We start from the raw sequence: 21,790 nt of genomic DNA, 5'->3' as shown, positions 1-21,790 counted from the left end.
TGATTTACAGGTTAGAGTCCTCTCTAACTAAAACCACATTGTTCCATATCTTTCATATCATGGCCTTCCCTAAAACCTTGTTTTAATTAAGGTTTCTTTCAGATTTCTGAATAAAAGCATGACAATCTTCACTTATGGCTTTAATATATCCTTTGAGTTAGAAAAATATATAAAAAGAAACATCAACTTTTTCAAAAGCATTGTCAGATATTAAATACTGTGAGATATTCTACCTCAATATCTTTAGGTGTTTGAGTTATATGTTGAAATAGAATTTTAGGAGGTAGGAGGATAACCTACTTATATTTAGTAAGTTACTTTTAATCTCAGAAATAAATGTCCTTTATTTTTAACCTTTGACACTAAGGCAACTTGTTTAAAGGCTGTTTTTTGTTTTTGTTTTTTTTTTTCACATGAAGGCACAACTTCTAGGTTAAGTCAATTCAAGGTGACTACAAATAAGCAGTGCCTTTGTTAACACATTTCAAACACATAGAAAATTGAGCAATGTTGCTTAAGTGATATTCGTGTGAACAGCTTCACAGTTAATAAAATGCAATCAGACAAAACAACTGTGTTAACCTGGAAAATAAACAAAATAATCTAAATAGTCAAGGCCCTCAAGTAATAGGGGAGATTATGGGTAATCTTCAGTTTTTCTGAAGGTAGGAACGAATGATGAAAGGTAAGAAGAAAGAAATTGACAGAGGGCAGAAAAATAAAGGTGAGTGAATAAGTCCTTGATAGATTTGCAACAAATTAAGACCACCTTTGAAAGGTTACGTGCTTTTCAAAGACACTGAAAATGCTTGGTGGAACATTTGCTCAGACCTACTGTCATAAGAACAAGGGATGTATGCGGGGCTGGGAGGTGGGGCGACTTCATTCTCCAACACAGTTGCAAAATTGCAAATCGCCTGTGTGTGAGAACACAAAGATATTATGGACATTAAAAAAAAAAGTGATATAAAATATTGCACCATTACAAACAGTGTGTGAGGTTCCTTTGGCATTTGGACTTTGAGATACAGTGTGGTTTATTCCACTGAAAAAAGCCTCATGCTAGTGCCTCCATCTTGAACTTTTACTAGGAAGAGTTGAACTGTGTGTTAAAGTTTAGAAAAAAAAAACCCTAACAAAACAAAACAAACAAACAAGAAACATTACATTCTGGGTGGAATTACTATCCGTTCATAGTAAAAGCAAATCCTGTAAACAAGTTAAGACTGTTTGAAAAAAAAAAATTACCCAAAAAAAGCTGATCAGAATGTCAGGAATGAATACCCCTCAGGTTTTGCCCAAAATTTCACTGGCTGTCATAGCTTCTGAAATTAACAATATCTAGTGCTGTACTGAATGTTTCTAGTTCAAACTTGGTGTCTAGGAGTGGGTCATCCAGCATATTAAAAGCATGCTGGAAGCAGTTTCTTCCAATCGTGGTTTACTGTAACTCTAGAATCACAGCGGTTACGTTTAAGGAATCTTTAATGCCCTTTCAAGTCCATCCAAAGAACAAGTGAAGCTGCTGTTCAGAATTTTGTGCCCAGTGTTTATGTTCCATTGAATCTGTGCCACCCAGGCAGCAGACAAGACATGTCTGAGGGTGCTGGGGTGGGGGGATACACAATGATGTCACACACAGGAAATATCAGAGGGGGACTTGGCACTTCACAAGGCTGGCTCCTCTTCCATAGGCTCACCAGCAGTTCTGTAAAAATAAACAGGCAATCAGAATACAGCATAAGAGTACACAATGACATTGTAGATTTTCATGCATAATCAAAGCTGATTTTTCAGCTCTCTCTAATGTTTATTTGTGTTATTCAGTTATCCATAAATAGAATTTCTTTCCTAGGAAGTATAAACAAATGTCAAGGGGAAAAACATTTTCGATCCAAGCAATCATTGGAAATGTTCCTGTTTATATTAAAACATGTCAGAATATTTTATAACTCTAGATTCCAAAATGTATATGTTTTGTGTCTACTACAGTTCAATAATTTATTGAAAAATTAACTATGATATTTTATTTTAGGAGCAATTGCTGTGATTTCCTATGGAACCAATTTGATAATGAGAGCAAAGGACCCAGCTAGCTTCTGGAGGAGACTCACTAGGGCTCTGGTTTTTGCTTCTGTTCTTTCATAACTGGATTGGCTGCCTGCCGGAGGCATTTCAAATCAAATTCTGAATTTGATTAACAAATCGTTGCTACAGACCCAATATTTTTACAAGAAATGCACTATGGTAGTGTGTAAATAGTTTTTATTCGGCATCATCTGCGGGGTGTTCTGCGCAGGCAAAACCAAAACTAATTGCTTGAAAATTTATACTTGAGATTTAACCTTAATTTAGTAACACTTTGAGGGTGTTTTAAGGCAAACTTTTAGAATGACTTTTAATTTAGTCAATAGAATAAATTGTAGCAGGAATCCAAATACATGAGGTAGTTGGATTGTCGTGGGAAGATTACTGGGATATGAGATGCCGGGTGAATTGAGTTTGCGTCTGAGCTCTGTGATTTGTTAATTTTGCAACTGCTGATTTAAATACACTTTTGTGAAGCTGTGGTTTCAGGTGTAAACCATGAAAAAAAAATGGCGTTCCTTACAGAATTAGCAAATGTTAAAAAATAAAGGAGGTAAAATTGACCTGTAAATAATAAACACTTTGAGACATTACTTAATAATTTAGACTTGTCCCTTTGCTGTCTAACATGCATAAAATCGTGTTGCCACACAAATGCACAGTTATGCCTTTGCTACCAGAAGGAAACAATATTTGGATGATGCTTCTCTCTAGGTAGCGGAATAATAGGCGGTGGTTTTCATTTTCTTCTTCACAATGTTTACCTACTTGCCAGGATTCTATAATGAATTACTTTCACATTAGGAAAAAATGCTATGTTTAAACCATAGCTGTTTATGCAAACAAATGAAATATTTGGCCATGTTATTTTACAGATTTATAAGAAAAAAAGCCAAGATTTCAATGCATCTCTAAATAAAGCTGTTGACAAACAAAGTAGTAGCTTAGCATTTTTATAACAAATCCGAAACATTAAAAGAAAGATTTTATCCATAGGGTGGCAATTAAAAATTTTTAAAGCATCCTTTTAAAAATAAAGAATGATAATCATTAAGTCTTCATTATTTATTGTTACCAGAAAAGAAAATTCTAAAAGGGTCTGCGTGGAATATTTAAAAAGTTGCTTCTTAAGAAGTTACAGCCTGTCCTAGAGTGTCTGGGATAAGGATGTTGTGAGAGAGTGTTTAGAGGAGGTACATAAGATAAATGAGTCATACTTCAGAAAAGTCTTTTCTATCAAAAATGATCAGCATTCGAAGGAGAAAGCTTTTAAATTAAGGAAAACATTTAAGTGTTGAAACTAATTCATACATAAATATATAGCCTTATTTACATCTGAGAATATGTGAATAATACAATTATAGAACTCAAACTGGATATTCTAATGGAGACCGATTTTTCCAATTTCTAACCCAAGCTGCAGCAGGATAAGCTTTTTCCCCAAATCCAGGATTCAGTGTGGCTGGAATTCCAGAGACAGTCATGTGTGGGAAATGTCTCAGAGGTCACAGATGTAAGGAATACACATGTCCCTGTGGTGGAGGATCTGTGAATTCTCCACATGTCCAACCTAGGCTTAAAGGATGTGAGTAGGCTGTCTACACTGCAACCCACTCACTGCCAAAAATTAAGCCTCTTTGGTTGAAACAGGGCAACTTGCAGATACAATAGTAAGCTTTCCATCAGATGCTTCTCTGCCTTTTCCTCTCTTTGAAATCATTTTATATTGACCTCATTTTTTGGAATTAACCACTTATAGCTGCCCATCCTCTATTGAACCATCTACACATGTACATAACTAACCAATTCTCTCTCTTTCATTTTATTTATTTATTTATTTTTGAGACAGGGCCTCACTCTGTTGGCCAGGCTGGAGTGCAGTGGCACAATCGCAGCTAACTGCAGCCTCAACCTTCTGGGCTCAAGCCATTCTCCTGCCTCAGTATCCTGAATAGCTGAGACTACAGGCATGTGCCACCATGCCTGGCTAATTAAAAAAAAAAAAAATTATAGATGGGGTCTTGCTATGTTGCCCAAGCTGGTTTTAAACTCCTGGCTTCAAGAGATCCTCCTGCTTTAGCCTTCCAAAATTCTGGGATTACAGGGGTAAGCCATCATGTCCAGCCTCAATTCTCCCCCATGTCTTGCAGCATAGAAGTGTTAGTAGCATAGCAAGTTGGAAAATATCCTGGATTTCAAGGTAGATATTCTGGGTTCAAGTCCCAGATGTTTTGCTTTAGAAATTTGACTTTGAGTGAGTCAATGTCTCTAGATTGTCAATTTTATATTTAAAATAGAAATAATAATCCCTTACCTGCCCTCAGGGTTATGAGAATTGAATGAGTTAAAGTAAGAAAATGTGATTTGTAAATTGTGAAGTGTGAAACAATTATAAGATAACTGGATTATTTATATCTGCCATTGGGACAATTTATAGTATCTCTCTTCTCATATCCCTAGCTCTCAGTAGAGGTGGCATTATCTTCATATAATCCCTGTCCCTAGGTCACTATTTTATATGTCTGCATTTTTTAAAAAGATGATTTCTTTATGGAACATTTAGAAAGTAACCTGGTGAGTGATGACCCTTTAATGCCTGTGTTTGGAGGAATGAGAAGCAGTGCTCTGAAAATCTGGAGGCCTCCCACTTCAGTTATCCCTAGATACGTGCCAAGTTCACCTTGATTGACAAAGACACCAACTGGGGGAAGGAAAGACATGCAGGGAGGTGAAGACAGTAAGTTCAGAGATAACTATAAAATCAACCCAGCAAAGATAAATTTTAGTATAATGGTTTAACTAATTGAAAGATGTAAGCTTCCCTCCAGTAGGACAACATCACAGTGAACATTGATAGTTTTCTATCAATGAAAATCAAAGATTTCATATCCTAAAGAAGGATCAATTCAGTCCAACAGTCACAAGATAATTTACAAAAGTAAAAAACAAAAAGGAAGTAATTTCACTTGAGATAAGATGTAGTGTTAAATTAAATTCTTGTATTCTCTCTTAAATCTTATTTCTTGTGGTTTTAAAAATAGCATTTGTTAATTTATGTTAATGTGGTTATTTAATAAGACATTTTCACATTTTGCTGATTTAATTTAATTCTTATTTCTTACTTCTACTCCTCTTCCTCCTGAAAGGCAAGCAATACAATGCCTGTGACATTATTTTGTTTACAGGTGTTCTTTACAGCTGTGTATTATTGTTTTGGGGGTATATATTTTTACTTTATGTAAATTTTATCTTTATACACTTGTGCATAGTTTTCTCACTCAGTACTGTATTTATTAGATCTGTCATGCACTTAATGTTTATCTAGTTTGAAGCTGGTAACTTCTACGTGGCATCCCCATATGGTGCATCCACCACATTTTAACTATTCATTCTTCCAATAATGGACACTGGGCTTGACTCCAACTCTCTATTCACCATAAATAAAGCTGTAGTGAACTTCCTAGTACACGTACTCTAAAGACTTCCGCTGAGAATGTCTTTGGTATACAATCCCAAGAGCAAAATTAGCAGGTCACATATTTTATGCATATAAAATGGTACTAAATTAGTATACAGCATGGCTACCATAGTTTATCTTCCCAAAGCAGTGAGGCTCTAAATCCCCACATCTCCACCCATGCTAGCAATACTTAGTTTACTAATATTTTTCATTGATTCTAGAAAAAGTTAGTGAGTGTGTACTGTGTGCCCTGGTTCTGTTCTAGGCACTAGGAACATAGCAATGAACGAAATAGACAAACATCCCTGCTCACATAGAACTCACATTCTACATTGACCTTATATTCTAATTGAATGTTTACCATCTAATGTATGTAAAACAATACCTTGTTGTTATTCAAATTTGCATTTATTTGATAACTAATCAGTTTGGACAAAGATTTGACTTTCAGTAAGTCACAAAAGCCAAAGTAAAAGAGAGAGAATCAAATGACTTTCATAAGTATGTGTCATAAGTAACTCTGTTTATCTCACTGATGACTTTTTTTTTTTTGAGACGGAGTCTCGCACTGTCACCCAGGCTGGAGTGCAGTGGCCGGATCTCGGCTCACTGCAAGCTCCGCCTCCCAGGTTCAGGCCATTCTCCTGCCCCAGCCTCCCGAGTAGCTGGGACTATAGGCGCCCGCCACCGCGCCCGGCTAATTTTTTATATTTTTAGTAGAGACGGGGTTTCACCGTGTTAGCCAGGATGGCGTCTACCTCCTGACCTCCTGATCTGCTCGCCTCGGCCTCCCAAAGTGCTGGGATTACAGGCGTGAGCCACCGTGCCTGGCCTGATGACTTATCTTTCCAGCATTCACAAACTAATGTTATACATAACTAATTCATATATTAGTTCACGTCGTATGCATTATATTTTATGTTCTTTCATTTCCCCATTCACTTTTATTTTTGATCTTTCCTCTCCAATGTTACACCATTTTGTATACATACTAGACATCCCATAGATAGTTTTTGAAATGTTTATATACATATGTTGGGATGATTTCAATGCTCTTTAGAAGTATAATAATTTCAATCAAAAGTGAAATAAGAATTTTCAACAAAAGAATAAATATCCAGAACTATTCTCAGTACAAACTTCCTATGTAACAATTCCACACCTAAATGTGTGATTGGAAATATATTCCCTCATATCACAAGGCTGTGCAGAAATAAAAGCCAAACAAAAGCAAACATATTTATACACACACACACACTCACACTTTCCATAACAATACAACTGGCAGCAAGTTTTTGCGGGGAATTAACATAGATTTTCTATTAGTACCATTACTCAACCCTAGTTTGCCTTATTACTTCCTTTTCTCCATGTTCGCCTCTTAATTCTACAATATATAGTCACCTTCAACCAACTTCTTCCTTTTTTCTCTCTCAGCTAATGGCATTATCATCCAGACTATTAATTTGAACTTCTTTCTCTCCCCTTTCATTGATATTTCATGAATTGCCAACTACTCACTATTTCTCAGCAATTTAGCTACACTAGGTTTTCTTCCTCTCCATTTCCTCTACCATGATTAATTGGCTTCTTTACCACAATTGCCATAAGGATTTCTTGGCTGTCCCTTCAGTAGTATGCTGGCCCCTCCTCCATGACACTCTCTGTTCAATGTATAGACCTAAGTTGTCGCTCTCTCTCTGTGAAAGCTTAATACTGAAAACAGGATATAACTCAAATTCCAATGGTAATATTTTAATTCCCTGCCATTAAATTTTGCGCCATGATCCCTTCCTACTCAGCTAGCTTATTCAACTCTGTGGCACCCCAACTGCCCTGAGAGTCCTTTCCCAAAGTTTGTACTCATATACTCTCTGAAGTTTTGCTCATCTGTTACTAACGAAATGGATCCTGAGTATCTAATTTGTGTCAGGTAATATACTGCTATTAAAAAAATAATGCTAAGCCAAAGGGACACAGATTCTATTCTTAAGGAGTTGACAGGAGAAAACATAAAATAATCAAATAAGCACACAAATGTATCCAATTTTCAATCATGTCACATGGAATAATGCAGAAGTGTAAGGGAGACATGAGAATGTGTGGAGGACCTGATCTAATTTGGGGGTTAGTGGTCAGTGAACATTTTTCAAGAAGAAGAAGTAATATTTGATTGGAAATCTACAGGATATGATGAAAAGAATGGGAAAGCCAATAAAGGGTTAGTGGAAGAAGGTAGAGGACAGGATAAACATTCCAAACACAAGAGAAGGGATGTGCCAAGGAAGCCCTGATGTGGACATGAGAATGGCTTTTTGGAGGAAAACTGAAGCCACAATGAAATATCATTCCACACCCACAATAAAAGGCTAAAATTATACAGACTGATTTTATCAAGTGTAGGTGAGGCTATGATGCAATTGGAACTGTCATTCATTGCTAGTGGGAATGAAAAATGGTACAGCCACTTTGGAAAACAGTTTGGAAGTTTCTTTTGCAGTAAAACATATGACTTCCCTGCAACCTAGAAATTCTACTTTTAGCTATCTTAGCTATCTATCCAAAAAAACTGTGTGCTGTGACCACAAAAAGAAAACTTGTACGAAAATGTCATAGAGATTTCAATTCCTCAAGATAAAATTTCCATATGATCCAGAAATATCACTTATGGGTATATATCATCCAAAAAAACTCAAAATAGGATCTTAAAGAGTTATTTGCACATCCATGTTCACAGCAGCATTCATTCACAATAGCCAAGAGGTGGAAGCAATCCAAGAGTCCATCAATGGATGAGTGGATAAAGAAAATGTGGCATATACATGCAATGGAATATTATTCAGCCTTAAAAAAGAAGGAAATGTTTTCATATGCTACCACATGGAGAAACCTTAAAGATATTACACTAAGTGAAGTAAGTCAGTAGAAAAAGACAAAAATTGCATGGTTCCAATTATATGAAGTATCTAAAGTAGTCAAACTCTGAAACAGAAAGCAGAATGATGGTTGATAGGGCCTGAAAGGCTGAGGGGGGAAGAGAAGGGAGTTGGTCAATGGTTACAAGGTTTCCATTTTGCAAGTTCCAGAAACCTGTTGCACAACAATACACATATAAACACTGCTGTACCGAACACTTAACATGGTTAAGATGGTAAGTTTTACATGTGTTTTTAAACCATGATAATAACTAATTGATCAGCTTTATTCATAATAACCCTCAAAGTGTAAGCAAGCCAAACATCCATCCAACAGGTATATGGATAAACAAATTAGGGTATATTAATACACTGGAGTAATGTACAATAATAAAAATGAATGAACTTCTGATTGTAAATGGCGTGAATAGATCTCAAAAACATGCTTAATGAGGTGAAATAAGTCGGATTAAAAAATACAGTACACATGCATGATTCCATTTAAATGAAATTCAAGAGCAGGCAAACATAATTGATGGTGTTAAAAGTAAAACGGTAGTTACCTCTGGAGGGAGTGGCATCGACTGGAAGTGGCAGAAGCAAACTTTTGGAGGTAATAAAAATGTTCTTGAACTTGTTCTGGGTGGTGTTTATACGAGTGTGGCATTGGTAAAAATCTTAGAATGTGTGGATATTATTATATGTAAGATATACTTTCATTAAAAATTAATTAAGGTCATTGTTGGAAACCACATCAGAAAAGAAAGAGGAAGAATGTTAGAAATAAGGCAGGAATTATAGATATGGGTCTACTCATACAGACCTTATGGTGTCTATTGAAGATGATGATCTTTATGTTAATGGAAATGGAAAAATATTGAAGGGTCTCAAGCAGAGGCATGACGAGATATGCTTTCCAGTTGTTTTGATTTGTTTTTCATTGAGGTGTATAAAATGGATTAGAAAGAAGGTAAAACTGGATATGAAAACCAGTAAGGAAAGTACTGTAAAAGTTTGGATGAGAGATGAAGATACTTTGGACTGAGTGTCAGCAGTAAAAATTAAAAAAATATATATTGTGCTCAAGTTATTGTCTTGTAAAGTAAGGGCTTCTTAAATTGTCTTGTCAAAGTAAAGACATCTTAAATGCCTTTTGCCCTCTTTACTATGTGAAATCTACATGTTCTTCCACTCTGATTCACTTCTCCCTGGTTCTGTGATTTGCTCCCTAGTCCTTGACCTGTAAGGTGTTTTGTCTTGTTTTGCTTTGTTTTTTCATTTTGCAGGACCCTATTTCAGTCTTATCAAAGACTTGTCATTTATTATAGTTGATTGTTCATGTTTGTTTCTGTGGTAGGAAGAGTAATAGTCCCCAAAGGTGTCCATGTCCTAATCCTTGGAACGTGTGAATATGTTACCTTACATGGCAAAAGTGATTTTGCAGTTGTGATTAAAGTTAAGGGTGACAAGGTGGAGAAATTAAACCTAAATTATCCTGATGAGTCTAATCTAATCATATGAGCCCTTAATAGCAGAAACCCTTTCTCACCTGAAGTCAGAGAGAGATGTGATGACTGAAGAAAGGTCAGATAGATGTGAAGTTGCTGGCTTTAAAGATGGAGGAAGGGGTCATGAGCCAAGGAATTAAGGCAACCTCCAGTAGATGGAAAAGGCAAGGAAACCAATTTCCCCCCACAGCCTTCAGAAATGAAGGCAGCCTTGCCAAGACATTGCTTTTAGCTCAGTGAGACCAGGGTTAGACTTCCGACCCACAGAAAGTTTGTGTTGTTTTAAGCCATTAAATTTGCAGTATTCTACTGCTGCTGTAAAAAAGTATGTGAACGTTTTGAGGCGTACAAGGCAGCTTTGTGGTCCTGGCACCTAACACTTTATCTGGCACCTATAAATAATCAGAAAGTGTTGAAAGAGTGAATACACTTGATATTTTCACATGTTCTTCTTCGTCATTCTGCTGGTTGGAGGATAGTCCTGATTGATTTAACCTATGAACAGCTAAAGGTATAGATGCCCAAGTATAGGCTCTATATTCTTATATTATAGATTACTGAATCATGGCCAATATATTAAAAGAAGAAACAGGCCAGGCATGGTGGCTTATGCCTGTAATCCCAGCACTTTGGGAGGCAGAAGCGGGCAGATCATGAGGTCAGGAGATTTAGACCATCCTGGCTAACTTGGTGAAACTCCGTCTCTACTAAAAATACAAAAAATTAGCTGGACATGTTGGCACGTGCCTGTAGTCCCAGTTACTCAGGAGGCTGAGGCAAGAGAATCGCTTGAACCTGGGAGATGGAGATTGCAGTGAGCCGAGATCATGCCACTGCACTCTAGCCTGGGTGACAGAGTGAGACTCCATCACAAAAAAAAAAAAAAAAAAGAAAGAAAGAAAAAGAAGAAGAAGAAAACTGTAACAAATTGAGGAAGAAGAAAAATGATAGAAAAATACTGAAAGTCAACCTTTATCAAGTATTTACTACATTCCAGGTATTGTTTTAAGTTCTTGTGATGTGTTGTTTCATTTGATTCTCACAACTCTATGAAATTTTTCTCTCATTTTAAAGATGAGGAAAATTAAACCCAGAGAGATTAAGTAACTTGCCCTTGAGCAAACAACTGTGAGGTGTGGAGACTCTAGAGGCAAGCTCTATTCTTCCTCTGTAGTGGTAAGAGGACAGGACTGAAGGAGTGAAGACAAAGATGAGATGGGAAGCTAAACTATACATCTTAGTTTATATATATTTCTATTCAATTTTGTTTCTTTTTTTCAAAGTAAACACTGTTTTACAAATAATACAGAACTGAACCCGAAAATACATAATTGAGCATTGGAGGATTACAACATCCCTAATGTTCTAAGTCAGACTTCACACGCACCTCAAGACCACATGTTAGACATGTTGGGAAAATAGAGATAAAATGATGGCTCTGGGAAGAGGAGGAAAGATATGTGAAGAGGGGGCAGATTGTTCCTTTTACAGGAGCTTCCAAATCTCACCTCAATTTTTGGCTAAGGCTTTGTTGACACTGGATGAAAATTAAAAACAAAATTTACATTGAAATGTTTGCCTGCTAATATAGTTTGGATAAATGTTCCTGCTCAAATCTCATGTTGAAATATAATCCCCAGTGTTGGAGGTGGGACCTCATGAGAGGTGTTTGAATCATGGAGGCAGATCCCTCATGAATGGCTTGCACCATGTCCATGGTGATAAGTCAGCTCTTGCTCTGAGCTCACATGGGATCTGGCTGTTTAAAAGTGTGTGGCATTTTCCCCTCCACTCTCTCTCTTGTTGGCTTCTGCTTTTGCCATGTGACGTACCCACTCCCCAATCACCTTCCTCCATGATTTTAAGCTTCCTGAGGCCTCTTGAGAAGCCAAGCAGATGCCAGGAACTTGCTTCCTGAAAGGCCTGTGGAACTGTGAGCTAATTAAACCTCTTTCCTTTATAAATTACCCATTCTCAGCTATTTATATAATAGTAATGCAAGAATCACCTAACACACATACTTAGTTATCTAAATTGTCTGAATAAGTTCTTAGTTACCTAAACAAGTGCTCAACATAATGGTATCATAGAATAATATAAGAGGGTTGAATAATTTGTGCAACATTTAGCTTCTAGAAGCCTTTGGAGACACCATCCTATTGGATGGGCTATTTGAGGAAAATCATGTCTCTAAGTACATTAGATATGAATGTATATTTAATAATGGTCTATATTTCTATATAAATCTTAAGATTCAGGAAAATGGGGTTTGTGATGTCCTTGGAACTACTGATAAGCCATTCAAAGCTCAGATAGATGATACTTGGATTTAGCTGATTATTACACTTTTATATTCATAAACTAGATAGTTACTCAAAAACCAAAGTGGTCAGACTTCAAATAATATGTTTTCTCATGTTTCTATAGTATTGATGACTTGAAACCATCATGTTCAGAAAGGTTGCCAAAAGTTGAAAGTTAAATGATTAAAGAGACAACTATACTGGATTTTGTTAAAAAAAAAAAAAAGTAACACGATTTACAGGTCAAAATGACAACTGCAAATCTAACTTTCAAGTTAATTTGGTTTTTGTGTTAGTTAAAAAAAAAATCACAAAGTCACAAAGTCATGCATTGTAGAGTGCAAATGTGCTCCTAAAAACCTAATAGTTGATCATCCTGAAGTCTTGATTGCCTTTCCAAATCTTTTCTTGATCTTCAGCAGAGCCTGAACTGGTATCCAAGAGTAAACCTGAGTACTGCACTGACCTTTCCAAAGTAGAAGCATTTTGAAACAGATATTCAACAAATGCAAACTACAGTTGTTCAAAGGTACACATTCCTAGCAAACAAGAAGAAAACGTCTTGCTTCTAAGTAGTACGCTATATGTGACCAGGCCTATATATTTAATTTTCTTTGACTATATAACTTGGATCCCTTCAGGATTTTTTGTATTTTGTTTGTTTTTTTTGCTGACCCATCAATCTTTTTTTTTGATCAAGTCTTTTGCCCCTGGACAATTATGTGTTATAATTGAAAATTAACTATCCCCAAATGAATTCCCACGTATCAGCCTTTTCCTAGTAACTTATGCTTCAAGGCTCATCAATGTAGTTATAGAAACGAAATTACTATCTGCACTGTGTTTTCATCCCCTCCCCCATCCGAGAAAAATGAACAAAAAATACTTACAATGGTTCTTAGCCAGGAGCATTTTATCCCTTATTCACTAGTGGTAAATGAGTCAGATATGAGTTGGCCAGGAAAAGAGCTGCTTTACCCAAAATCTTAGTATGAAATGAGTCATCTCACTCCAAACACCAATATGTTCTCCAAAATAACTGGCAAGAATTTCCTATAAAAGGAATCTTGCCTTCACTCTTTTCCATCCATTTAGCTCTCTGATTTTTCTAATTTTTCAATTTCCTGCGTGCTTATAATATTGCCTTCATAAGAAAAGCCCAGAAACATTTCCGCCGCTTTATCTCATTTTGAAAGTCATCTTTCCTGTGTTGAGTAGGGGGACAATACTGATAGTATTCCCCTGAAAAGAGTAAATGCTCTGTGGCTTTTCAGAGCATTCTCTCTCTTTCTTTCTCTCTCTCTCTCTCTCTGTGTGTGTGTGTCTGTTTGTCTGTCTCTGATGAAATTCATGCATGGTTCAACTGAAATGCAAGAGCCAGTTCTAGAAGAATTTTTCTTTTCCTCCACTGAAAAAGGGAGTTCAGTTCAAAGTCATCAAAAATATTTCAAGCAAAATCATTTTTCTTCCCACAAGAAAAATCAATCATAATAGATGTAATCTGTCTAAAAGTGATAAACGAACATGAAACCAGGCTACAAGCTCTGACTCTGCTTTCCTGCACATCAGAACATTCACATTCTCTCTCTGCCATCAGACGAAGCTGGAAATAAAAATCACTGTGGACTGAAGCCAAGGTTCAATCCCTATAGATTATCATGAGTCAAGCACACTATTTACCTGAGGATAAACAAGTTTGCCTACAGGGCCAATTCCTGCCAAACTGCTGAGATTTTTATATTACTTGAGGCTCATAACATCACTTATTATTGTTAATTATTCTAAGCTCTGCAATTTAACGGGCAAAAATATTTACAATTCATTTCACTCAGGTTGAAATTTAGTTTCGTTTTTCTATATTAAATTAATTCTAAAGAATAGCTATGCTCCTTTTATATCCAACACTAACAGATGTTAGTTTCCTCAGTTTTATGGCCCTCAGATGACAGACAACTAACTGTTTTTGGCCTTGGGAATAATTGCAACACCTTTAGATTATGAACTTGGTTCAGTTCTTAGCTGGGAACGGCAGGGGGTTAGTTCATATTATCAAAGATGTAAAGTAAGTTTTCCCTTATGCTCTAGATATTCATATAACGATATCTTTCAATAGACTAATATACAGCTTTTCCCCCTTATTGCTAATCTGCTGTTTAAGTGGTTATGGTAAGAGAAAATAATTGCATAAAAAGAAAATCTCTTATTCATTTTATCTCCTGCTCTTGGCCAAAACAAGATGTTAAATCCATTAAACTCTGAGTATCCAGTAAAAGCAAGAAAGTAGGACTGTTCGTATTTGTGCATTCTTGGGAAAATTGCCAACCTGTGCACTAGTAGCAGGATCTGCGTAATTAATGGTGATGTTATTGACGGAGGGAGTCTGATTTCCTTCTCCAGAGCAATTTAAGAGTACAAGCTGGCAGAGCTTTAGCAAAGCCTCACCTGATTTGTTTTTAAATTGAGGAAATGTGACCTTGAAGTCAGCCATAGAAATCACCAATATTAATGTACATTTGTGGTGGCTTTGGTAGACTTTAAAGAAATTCTGAATGTACCATTTACTGTAGAACTGAATGAGGAACACCAAACGCACAAACTGACAAACATTCCTTAAAAAGAGAACAAGCAAACCAAATCTTAGGTTAACTGTATTTTTTCCTCCAGAAATCTATATTCATAGAAGATACATTAAAACCAATTCTGTCTTATAAAATAAAATAAAATCAGCCCCAAGTTCACACAGTCCTTTACACACAGTCTCTTGTCTCCCTTGCAGGCAACTTCCACCTTTATCCAGTTGTTGGACCTCAAGGACAACCATGTAAGGAGTGTGTATATATTTTGGCTATCCAATGGTCTAGCATTTTTTCCATCTTCTACTCTCCTCTTTCTCTTTGTTATATCAGCAATTTCAAAATGATTAGAGAAAGGAAAAGAACATCTGGAAAAACAGAGATAACTAGGAAAAGGAGTTAATCCCACAAGCAGCTCTTTCCATAACGATCTGCACTCAATTATCTGATAAGGCGTGATTTTTCTCACCATCTATCTCATCCCCTCTATTTCTCTGTGAACTGCAACCACATGCTCCAGCTCTGCATTTTGCATGAAGAATGAAGCAATGAATTCTCAATAGCCTAAAGCATGTGCTGTGGCATCTGTGGCTTTGGAGAGGACAAGTGGTGGAAGTGGAGGAGACAGGTGAAGGAAAGCCAGGAGGAAGATTCACAAACATCAACGATGAACGTGGATATGACTGACCCGGATTATTCCCCCATGCTGGATTCATACCTGGTGTCTTCCTGAGCAAAGGGCTGTTCCACATCCACTGTTAGGGAGGCCAGGGCAGAAACGGTCTCTGTCTCCTCTTGCAACTGAGCACCAGCCAGAGCACAGCCCCTTGGCACAGCCACCATCCTTACTGACTTCCAATACTTGCCTAGGAAAAACATCCATCATACTTTATAAGAATTGTAATTACAGCAGTAATAATCAGAATACTTACATAAGTCCAACTCAGAGCAGTTGTTAAGTTAAAATTCCCCATGTTATACACAGTTGTAATTTGGTTTCTTGACTGTTATGATTAGGTCTGTTTCTCAATCTAAGAATGCCAAGTTGTGAAGTGCCCATATTCCCAAGCTGAATCTCCCCCTTGCTCACACAGCAATAAAGTGAGGAATAATACATGGCCTACTGAACTCACCCTCAGACTGACAGCTGTCTCTGCAACTAAGTAAGCAAACTCTGGGCTTCACGCTCCCTGGGAAACCCGCAAGAGACCAGGAGGCAGCACTCTTACAGAGAAAATGAATGGAATCGTACTGTTAAACATTGCTACTTGAATCATTAACTTTTAGAAAATGAAGTTGGAATATTAAAGAAAAAGAAAAGCCCAGAAATGCCAGCATGAATTGAATGGCAACTTTGCCAGAACAATCAGGTTTGTTAGTCCTGGATGTTCTTTCTTTCTCAACCTCAGGGTGTGTACTAGAACAATAATTGATTTAAAACTTTAATATATGTACTGGCTGATGTTGGAGCCCATCCATATGTCATACTGATGTTTCTTTTTTTGAGGCAGGAAAGGAGAAAGAGAGGAAAATAGAAGGTCATTTCATGAGAACATGCCAATGGGATAAATATGAAAGAGCAGAGTTAATGGCTTTCTTGCAGCCCTTAGGCTATTTTTTTGTGAAATGCTGAGTAGCCCCAAATCAAAGCAAGAGAATCTCCCTAGGTGCTGACATGACTCACCAGGTTAGTACTATCTCTGCAGCCTGACTGGATGGCAAGAACTTTGGTATGCAGTGTTTGCTTACTTCTTAGAAAAAAAAAAAAAAAATCTTGTTTGAATGGAAAAGGCATATGGATGAATGCTGGATTGGGCAGTAAGATAACAGGGTTCTGGACCCAGCGCTGCCATCCCAATGACGTTAGTGAGGCTTTGCAGGACTTTATTTCTGATTCTTGAAATAGGGAGATGCCTCAAATCTCTTGAAGCTCTAACATTTTATGATTGGCCTTTCCTTATCTTACTGTTTCATAGAGGAACAGATGTCACATTATGGGAGGATACTCAGTCTCCCCATCTGTTCCCCATGCCAACAAGACCATCTGACATAGGTGTCAGTTAGTATTTAACTTGCTGTGATTCCTTATTCTGACCATAGTCTGAGAATCTAAAGCTTTTAATTTGCACCAAACAATAACAATTCTGTCAGTGAATCCAAAAACTAACATTTTTTGAAAGCTAAGGCTTTTCCACATGTTGAGGACAGAAAGATGCTTCCCTAACACCAAGAAATGCATGGTCCAGGTGAGACAGCCCTGTTAGTTAAGAATTACAATTCTGTGTGTAAAATGCCCATGGTGATCTTGAACGGGAATAAGTAGAACATGTGTTTAAGGTGATGGGAAAGTATGGAAAGACTTGTCAGGAAAAATAACACTTGACTGAGTATTTGAAAGACCATTAGAAATTAGAGTGCAAATGTGCTCCTAAAAACCTAATAGTTGATCATCCTGAAGTGTTGATTGCCTTTTCAAATCTTTTCTTGATCTTCAGCAGAGCAAGTTGGTGGTCAAGGGATATCCCTGGAAGGGGAAACAGCACATACAAATATACATAGACTGGAGTCTCTGTGTTTTACTGGGTGACCATCAACTGCTGGGAATGACTGGAACATAGGAAGAGTCTGGAGTGGGATGGATGAGACTGCTGTGGTAGGCAAGGGCTAATTAATACACACTCTTGAATGACAGACCGATGATCCTGGACTTCAGCCTGAGGATGATGAGGGGGCATTTTAAGCAGACAAGGTATACAATCAGTCTTATGTTTTTAAAAGATCCCTTTGAAGAGATTATGGGTGATGGATTGGAAGGTGATAACAGTGGGGGCAGGAAGACTAATTTCACATCTTGGCAAAAGTCCAAGTGGGAAATGATGATGTCTAATCCAAAAGAAAGTAACAGAATTGAAACGAGAAGATGCTAAGATAGATTTAGGAGGTTGCAAATGTATCTTTGGCCTACCCTACATCTCTCAACTTTGAAAGTTATCTCTGAATTGGCAGTTGCATTCCCAGGGCCTAGTTTCCCTAGATCACAATGTCAAATATTATCCAGCTCTAATATTTCATGATTGGCCTTTCTTTATCTTACTGTTTCATGAAGGAACAGATGTCACATTTGGGGAGCAAATTCAGTCTCACCACCCATATTCTATGCCAATAAGGCCTTCTGACATAGGGGTCCACTACTATTAAACTTACTTTCAAGCTAATGTTATTGTAGTATTACCCAAGTTGAAAATTCCATATGCCAGCTATAATTACATATATTGTAATGAGTTACACAAGATATTATTATTAAACATTATTTTAGCAGATGACATTTACAAAGTTAGTGGTGCCTTATGACATCCTTTTCTTGTTTTCTATGGCGGCTAATGTGGGGACTCTGACAAACACACTACATGTGGCTAGTAGCTTATGGGTCAAATTGTAAAAGACTGTAGGAAAGACAAACTAGCATTATTGAGAACTAAATATGTGCCAAGACTGTGCTAGGTGTTTCTACATTTATAATTTGTAATTTTATTTAACCCTAGTGACAACTATTTAGGCAATGTCAGGTAGTGTTTTTGAAGATCACATGGCTAATAGGCAGAGGAGCTAAAATCCTTACTCAGCACTAATTTTAAATTGCCTCTTCCTCTGCACTCGGCTGTCCTCCACCCACCTTCCAGTAGACATAAAAATACCAAAAAGCCCAATTATAAAATTCTCAGCTTAAAAGGATTATGCATATTGCAAATTCTTCACTAAAAAGTAATCTTTGGAAATGATACGTTACCCTTGTATTTTAGATATGTGATGCAGTTGACCCACATTTTATTGACTTTATGGTTTATTTGGACAATGTGAGACAATCATGTCGAAACTAGTTCATTCTATTCTTCATTTCTCATAAAATTGCACTATTGCAAGTACCTTTTACCAGGTAAATTATTGAGGCTATCATAAAACTGGAGAAAAGGCTCATTGAAGAGTATGAATAGGAACCTCATCAAAGGTTGGGTGTGGTGGCTCACACCTGTAATCCCAGCACTTTGGGAGGCTGAGGGGGGTGGATCACTTGAGGTCAGGAATTCGAGACCAGCCTGGCCAACATGGTGAAACCCTGTCTCTACCAAAAATACAAAAATTATCCAGGCATGGTGGTGCATGCCTATAATCCTAGCTACTTGGGAGGCTGAGGCAGGAGAATCCTTTGAACCCGGCAGACCAAGTTTGCAGTGAGCTAAGATTGTGCCACTGCACTCCACCCTGAGTGACAGGGCAAGACTCTATCTTTAAAAAAAAAAAAAAAAAAAAAAGAAGCTCATCGAAAATTGAGCTAACTAAAAGTATTTCCAGATTGGAGATCCCACACTCCACACTAATCCGGGAGAAGTCACTGGATCACAATGGAGCACAATTTCCACATTTATAAAATAATAGTGGTAGGCTTAATGATATGAAAGTTTTATTCCTGCTCTCATTCTCACTTATTATCCTTCTGATCTAATGTTACATATCACTCTTGGATGTTACAATAAATTTTGCTATGGCAGAAAACCTTTTTTTTTGATCTATGAGCCTATGGACTCTTGAAGAGGTCAGCAAAGACTCTTTGCACATAATATGCACATCTAGAATAAGCAAGGGCTTTAATTTTCAAGCATTGGGTTTTATTTCTCAATAAGAGAGGTCTAGGCCACAAACAAACATCTTTACTTCCATAACACAATCAGGACAGAAGGTATGCATTGTTAATAGCAATCTTTAAGCCGAATGACTGACCATGATCCTTTAAATTTTGGCCCATATGTATGTCAGTTCTAGGAAGGATTTAAAATAGTTGAGACCCTTTTGGATAAAATTTAATGTGTATAAAATATCCTGCTAAGTTAAGATTAAATATTATAAGTTTGGCTTTTATCCACATGTATGAGTTTCCTGACTCAGAAATAACCCAAAAATTTAAATTCTATTTGGCCTCTGGCAAAGTCTATAAAAACAAGGGAAATATTCTAAATTAATAATGCATTTATAGACCACTATCTCTATTCATAGAGGAGAATAATTGAAATGGAAGTGGGTATAGCACTGTCTGTGCAATATGCAGTCAATTCAAACCCCATAATTTATGGGTTATATTTTCATGTGATGTGTAGGGTCTTTTCTTCCGTTACAGAAACAGATGTGCAAGAAAGTCGTATCTATTGGCATAGGAATAATATCCCCATTATCACATACGAGAAATGAACCAAGGTTGACTGCTTGGTTTTTCAGGAGCTGTTATTCGTGCAGTCAAATATTAGTAACCAGCCACAACTGGGTTGCTCTCCTATGGCTACGCAACTGGCAAAAGAGAAGAGTTTTCCATTAAAATTGGGCATGCACACTCCCTCTTCAGTCATATCCTCTATCCTTACTCATTTTTCCCACTATATAAATCTTACCACTTTTCAGCACTTTTTAAGGACTATCCAGCCTTCACCATCATGTATTTTTGTTTTATCTGGCAAAAGTAGCACAAATAATGAATCTACAATAAAGATAAAAAGTAGAGAATGGAATGTAGACAGTCAAGACTTTGAGGTGAAGGCCATAGATGGGGTTTCACTGGGTCACACAAGGCCCAGGAGAGGGCATCCTGCAGGTACTCTGTAAACGGACTTCAGTATAAACCAGATTGTTCTTGGAAATGGACAATTTGGAACAATAGGCAGTCGCTGACTCATGAAAATCTGTGTTACACAAGTCACCTATCTACCAAAAGTTTTCTCAATTCAAAGCCCCTTGCTACTTTGAAAACTTCCTGACCCCAGAAATCCCCCTTTCCATCATCATTTTGGAGTCTTAGAGCTGCCACTCCTTCTCAAATTTGCTTTTTTTAACCTTCTTTCCATTTGAATGATGTTGCCTTTCATCTTTATACACCAGGTTCTCATAGGGAAAGAAGCTGCTGCTAACCTTAACCTCTTGCTATCTCCTTCAACCGCAGAGATTATTAACACCTGGGGCTTACAAAGAGCCTAAGTCTATGAATTTTCTAAAACTTGTTAATACGTTTTTAAGATACACTTTTTAGATAAACAGAGAACTTTGGCATGATCCAAAACATTGTTTAAATGCAAAAATTAAGACACATTGAAAATTGGTGCATAAATTGAGTGACCAGGTAATTTTTCATCTAAATTGGGGCTATTCTGAGGCTAAATGGGGCTAAAAATAAAAATTATATGTTTTGGAAATATTTGTTGGCCAAGAAATTATTTGTATTAGTTGGCCTATAAGATAGTCCTGTTCAAAATTTATTTTTACAACTAAAATTCATTTAAAAAAATAAAAATTGCATAATTCATGTTTGTCAAAGCATGGCTACCAACTTCTTCTTTATATTGATTATCTGAACCTTAGAAAATAACATAAGCAGAATTATTATTCCTGCTGAATATCACATATGTTAATCAGTTTTGTAGCTATATCGCACACTGATACAATATACTGACATTTTTATGAAAAATATATTTTTTGTTTCAATGGGGTCTAAATATTTTAGGCTTTTTGATTGAATTTCCTATAATCTTGAAACCTTAATTGTATGGTTAATAAGTTTGAAATTTTTGGCATCTTTAATTTATCCTTCTCAAGAGACTGCAATAATTTTCACTGAGAAATAGTCTCTACAACTATGGTGCTATCTGGTAACCTCAGAACAATTTCTGCTAAAAGCAGAATATTTTCACATTTAATTTTTAAAATACTGAAATGAGTAACTATTTTATTCCAAATGTTTCATGGTTGCTGTCTTTTATCTCCTTTCAGCATACTCCACTTTGGCAAACATTTTATGTAACACAAACAAGTTAAACGTCAGAAAGTTTTCTTTGTTTTTGACTCTTCAAAATTTTACGAAATTTAGATGCTGCTATGTCTTCAACTTCACTCATTTTCTTCTTCT

At 36.7% G+C, this 21,790-nt stretch overlaps 1 protein-coding gene across 2 annotated transcripts in view; it reads right to left on the bottom strand.

Annotated features, from left to right (window-relative positions):
• Positions 1 to 342: 342 nt before the first annotated feature.
• The window catches only part of HDAC9 (histone deacetylase 9), a 927,644-nt gene continuing 906,196 nt past the window's right edge, over positions 343 to 21,790 (bottom strand). For both annotated transcript variants that reach the window (XM_011973893.1, XM_011973894.1), the window contains exons 25-26: positions 15,566 to 15,713; positions 343 to 1,708 (exon numbers count right to left, since the gene is read on the bottom strand). In XM_011973893.1, coding sequence (XP_011829283.1) covers positions 1,669 to 1,708; positions 15,566 to 15,713 — 188 coding nt within the window. In that variant the 3' untranslated portion in view covers positions 343 to 1,668. The remainder of the gene's footprint in view (positions 1,709 to 15,565; positions 15,714 to 21,790) is intronic.

Source organism: Mandrillus leucophaeus, unplaced genomic scaffold, assembly GCF_000951045.1.
Source record: "Mandrillus leucophaeus isolate KB7577 unplaced genomic scaffold, Mleu.le_1.0 Scaffold140, whole genome shotgun sequence".
NCBI lineage: Eukaryota > Metazoa > Chordata > Mammalia > Primates > Cercopithecidae > Mandrillus > Mandrillus leucophaeus.
This window is presented reverse-complemented; position numbering and strand designations above follow the sequence as displayed.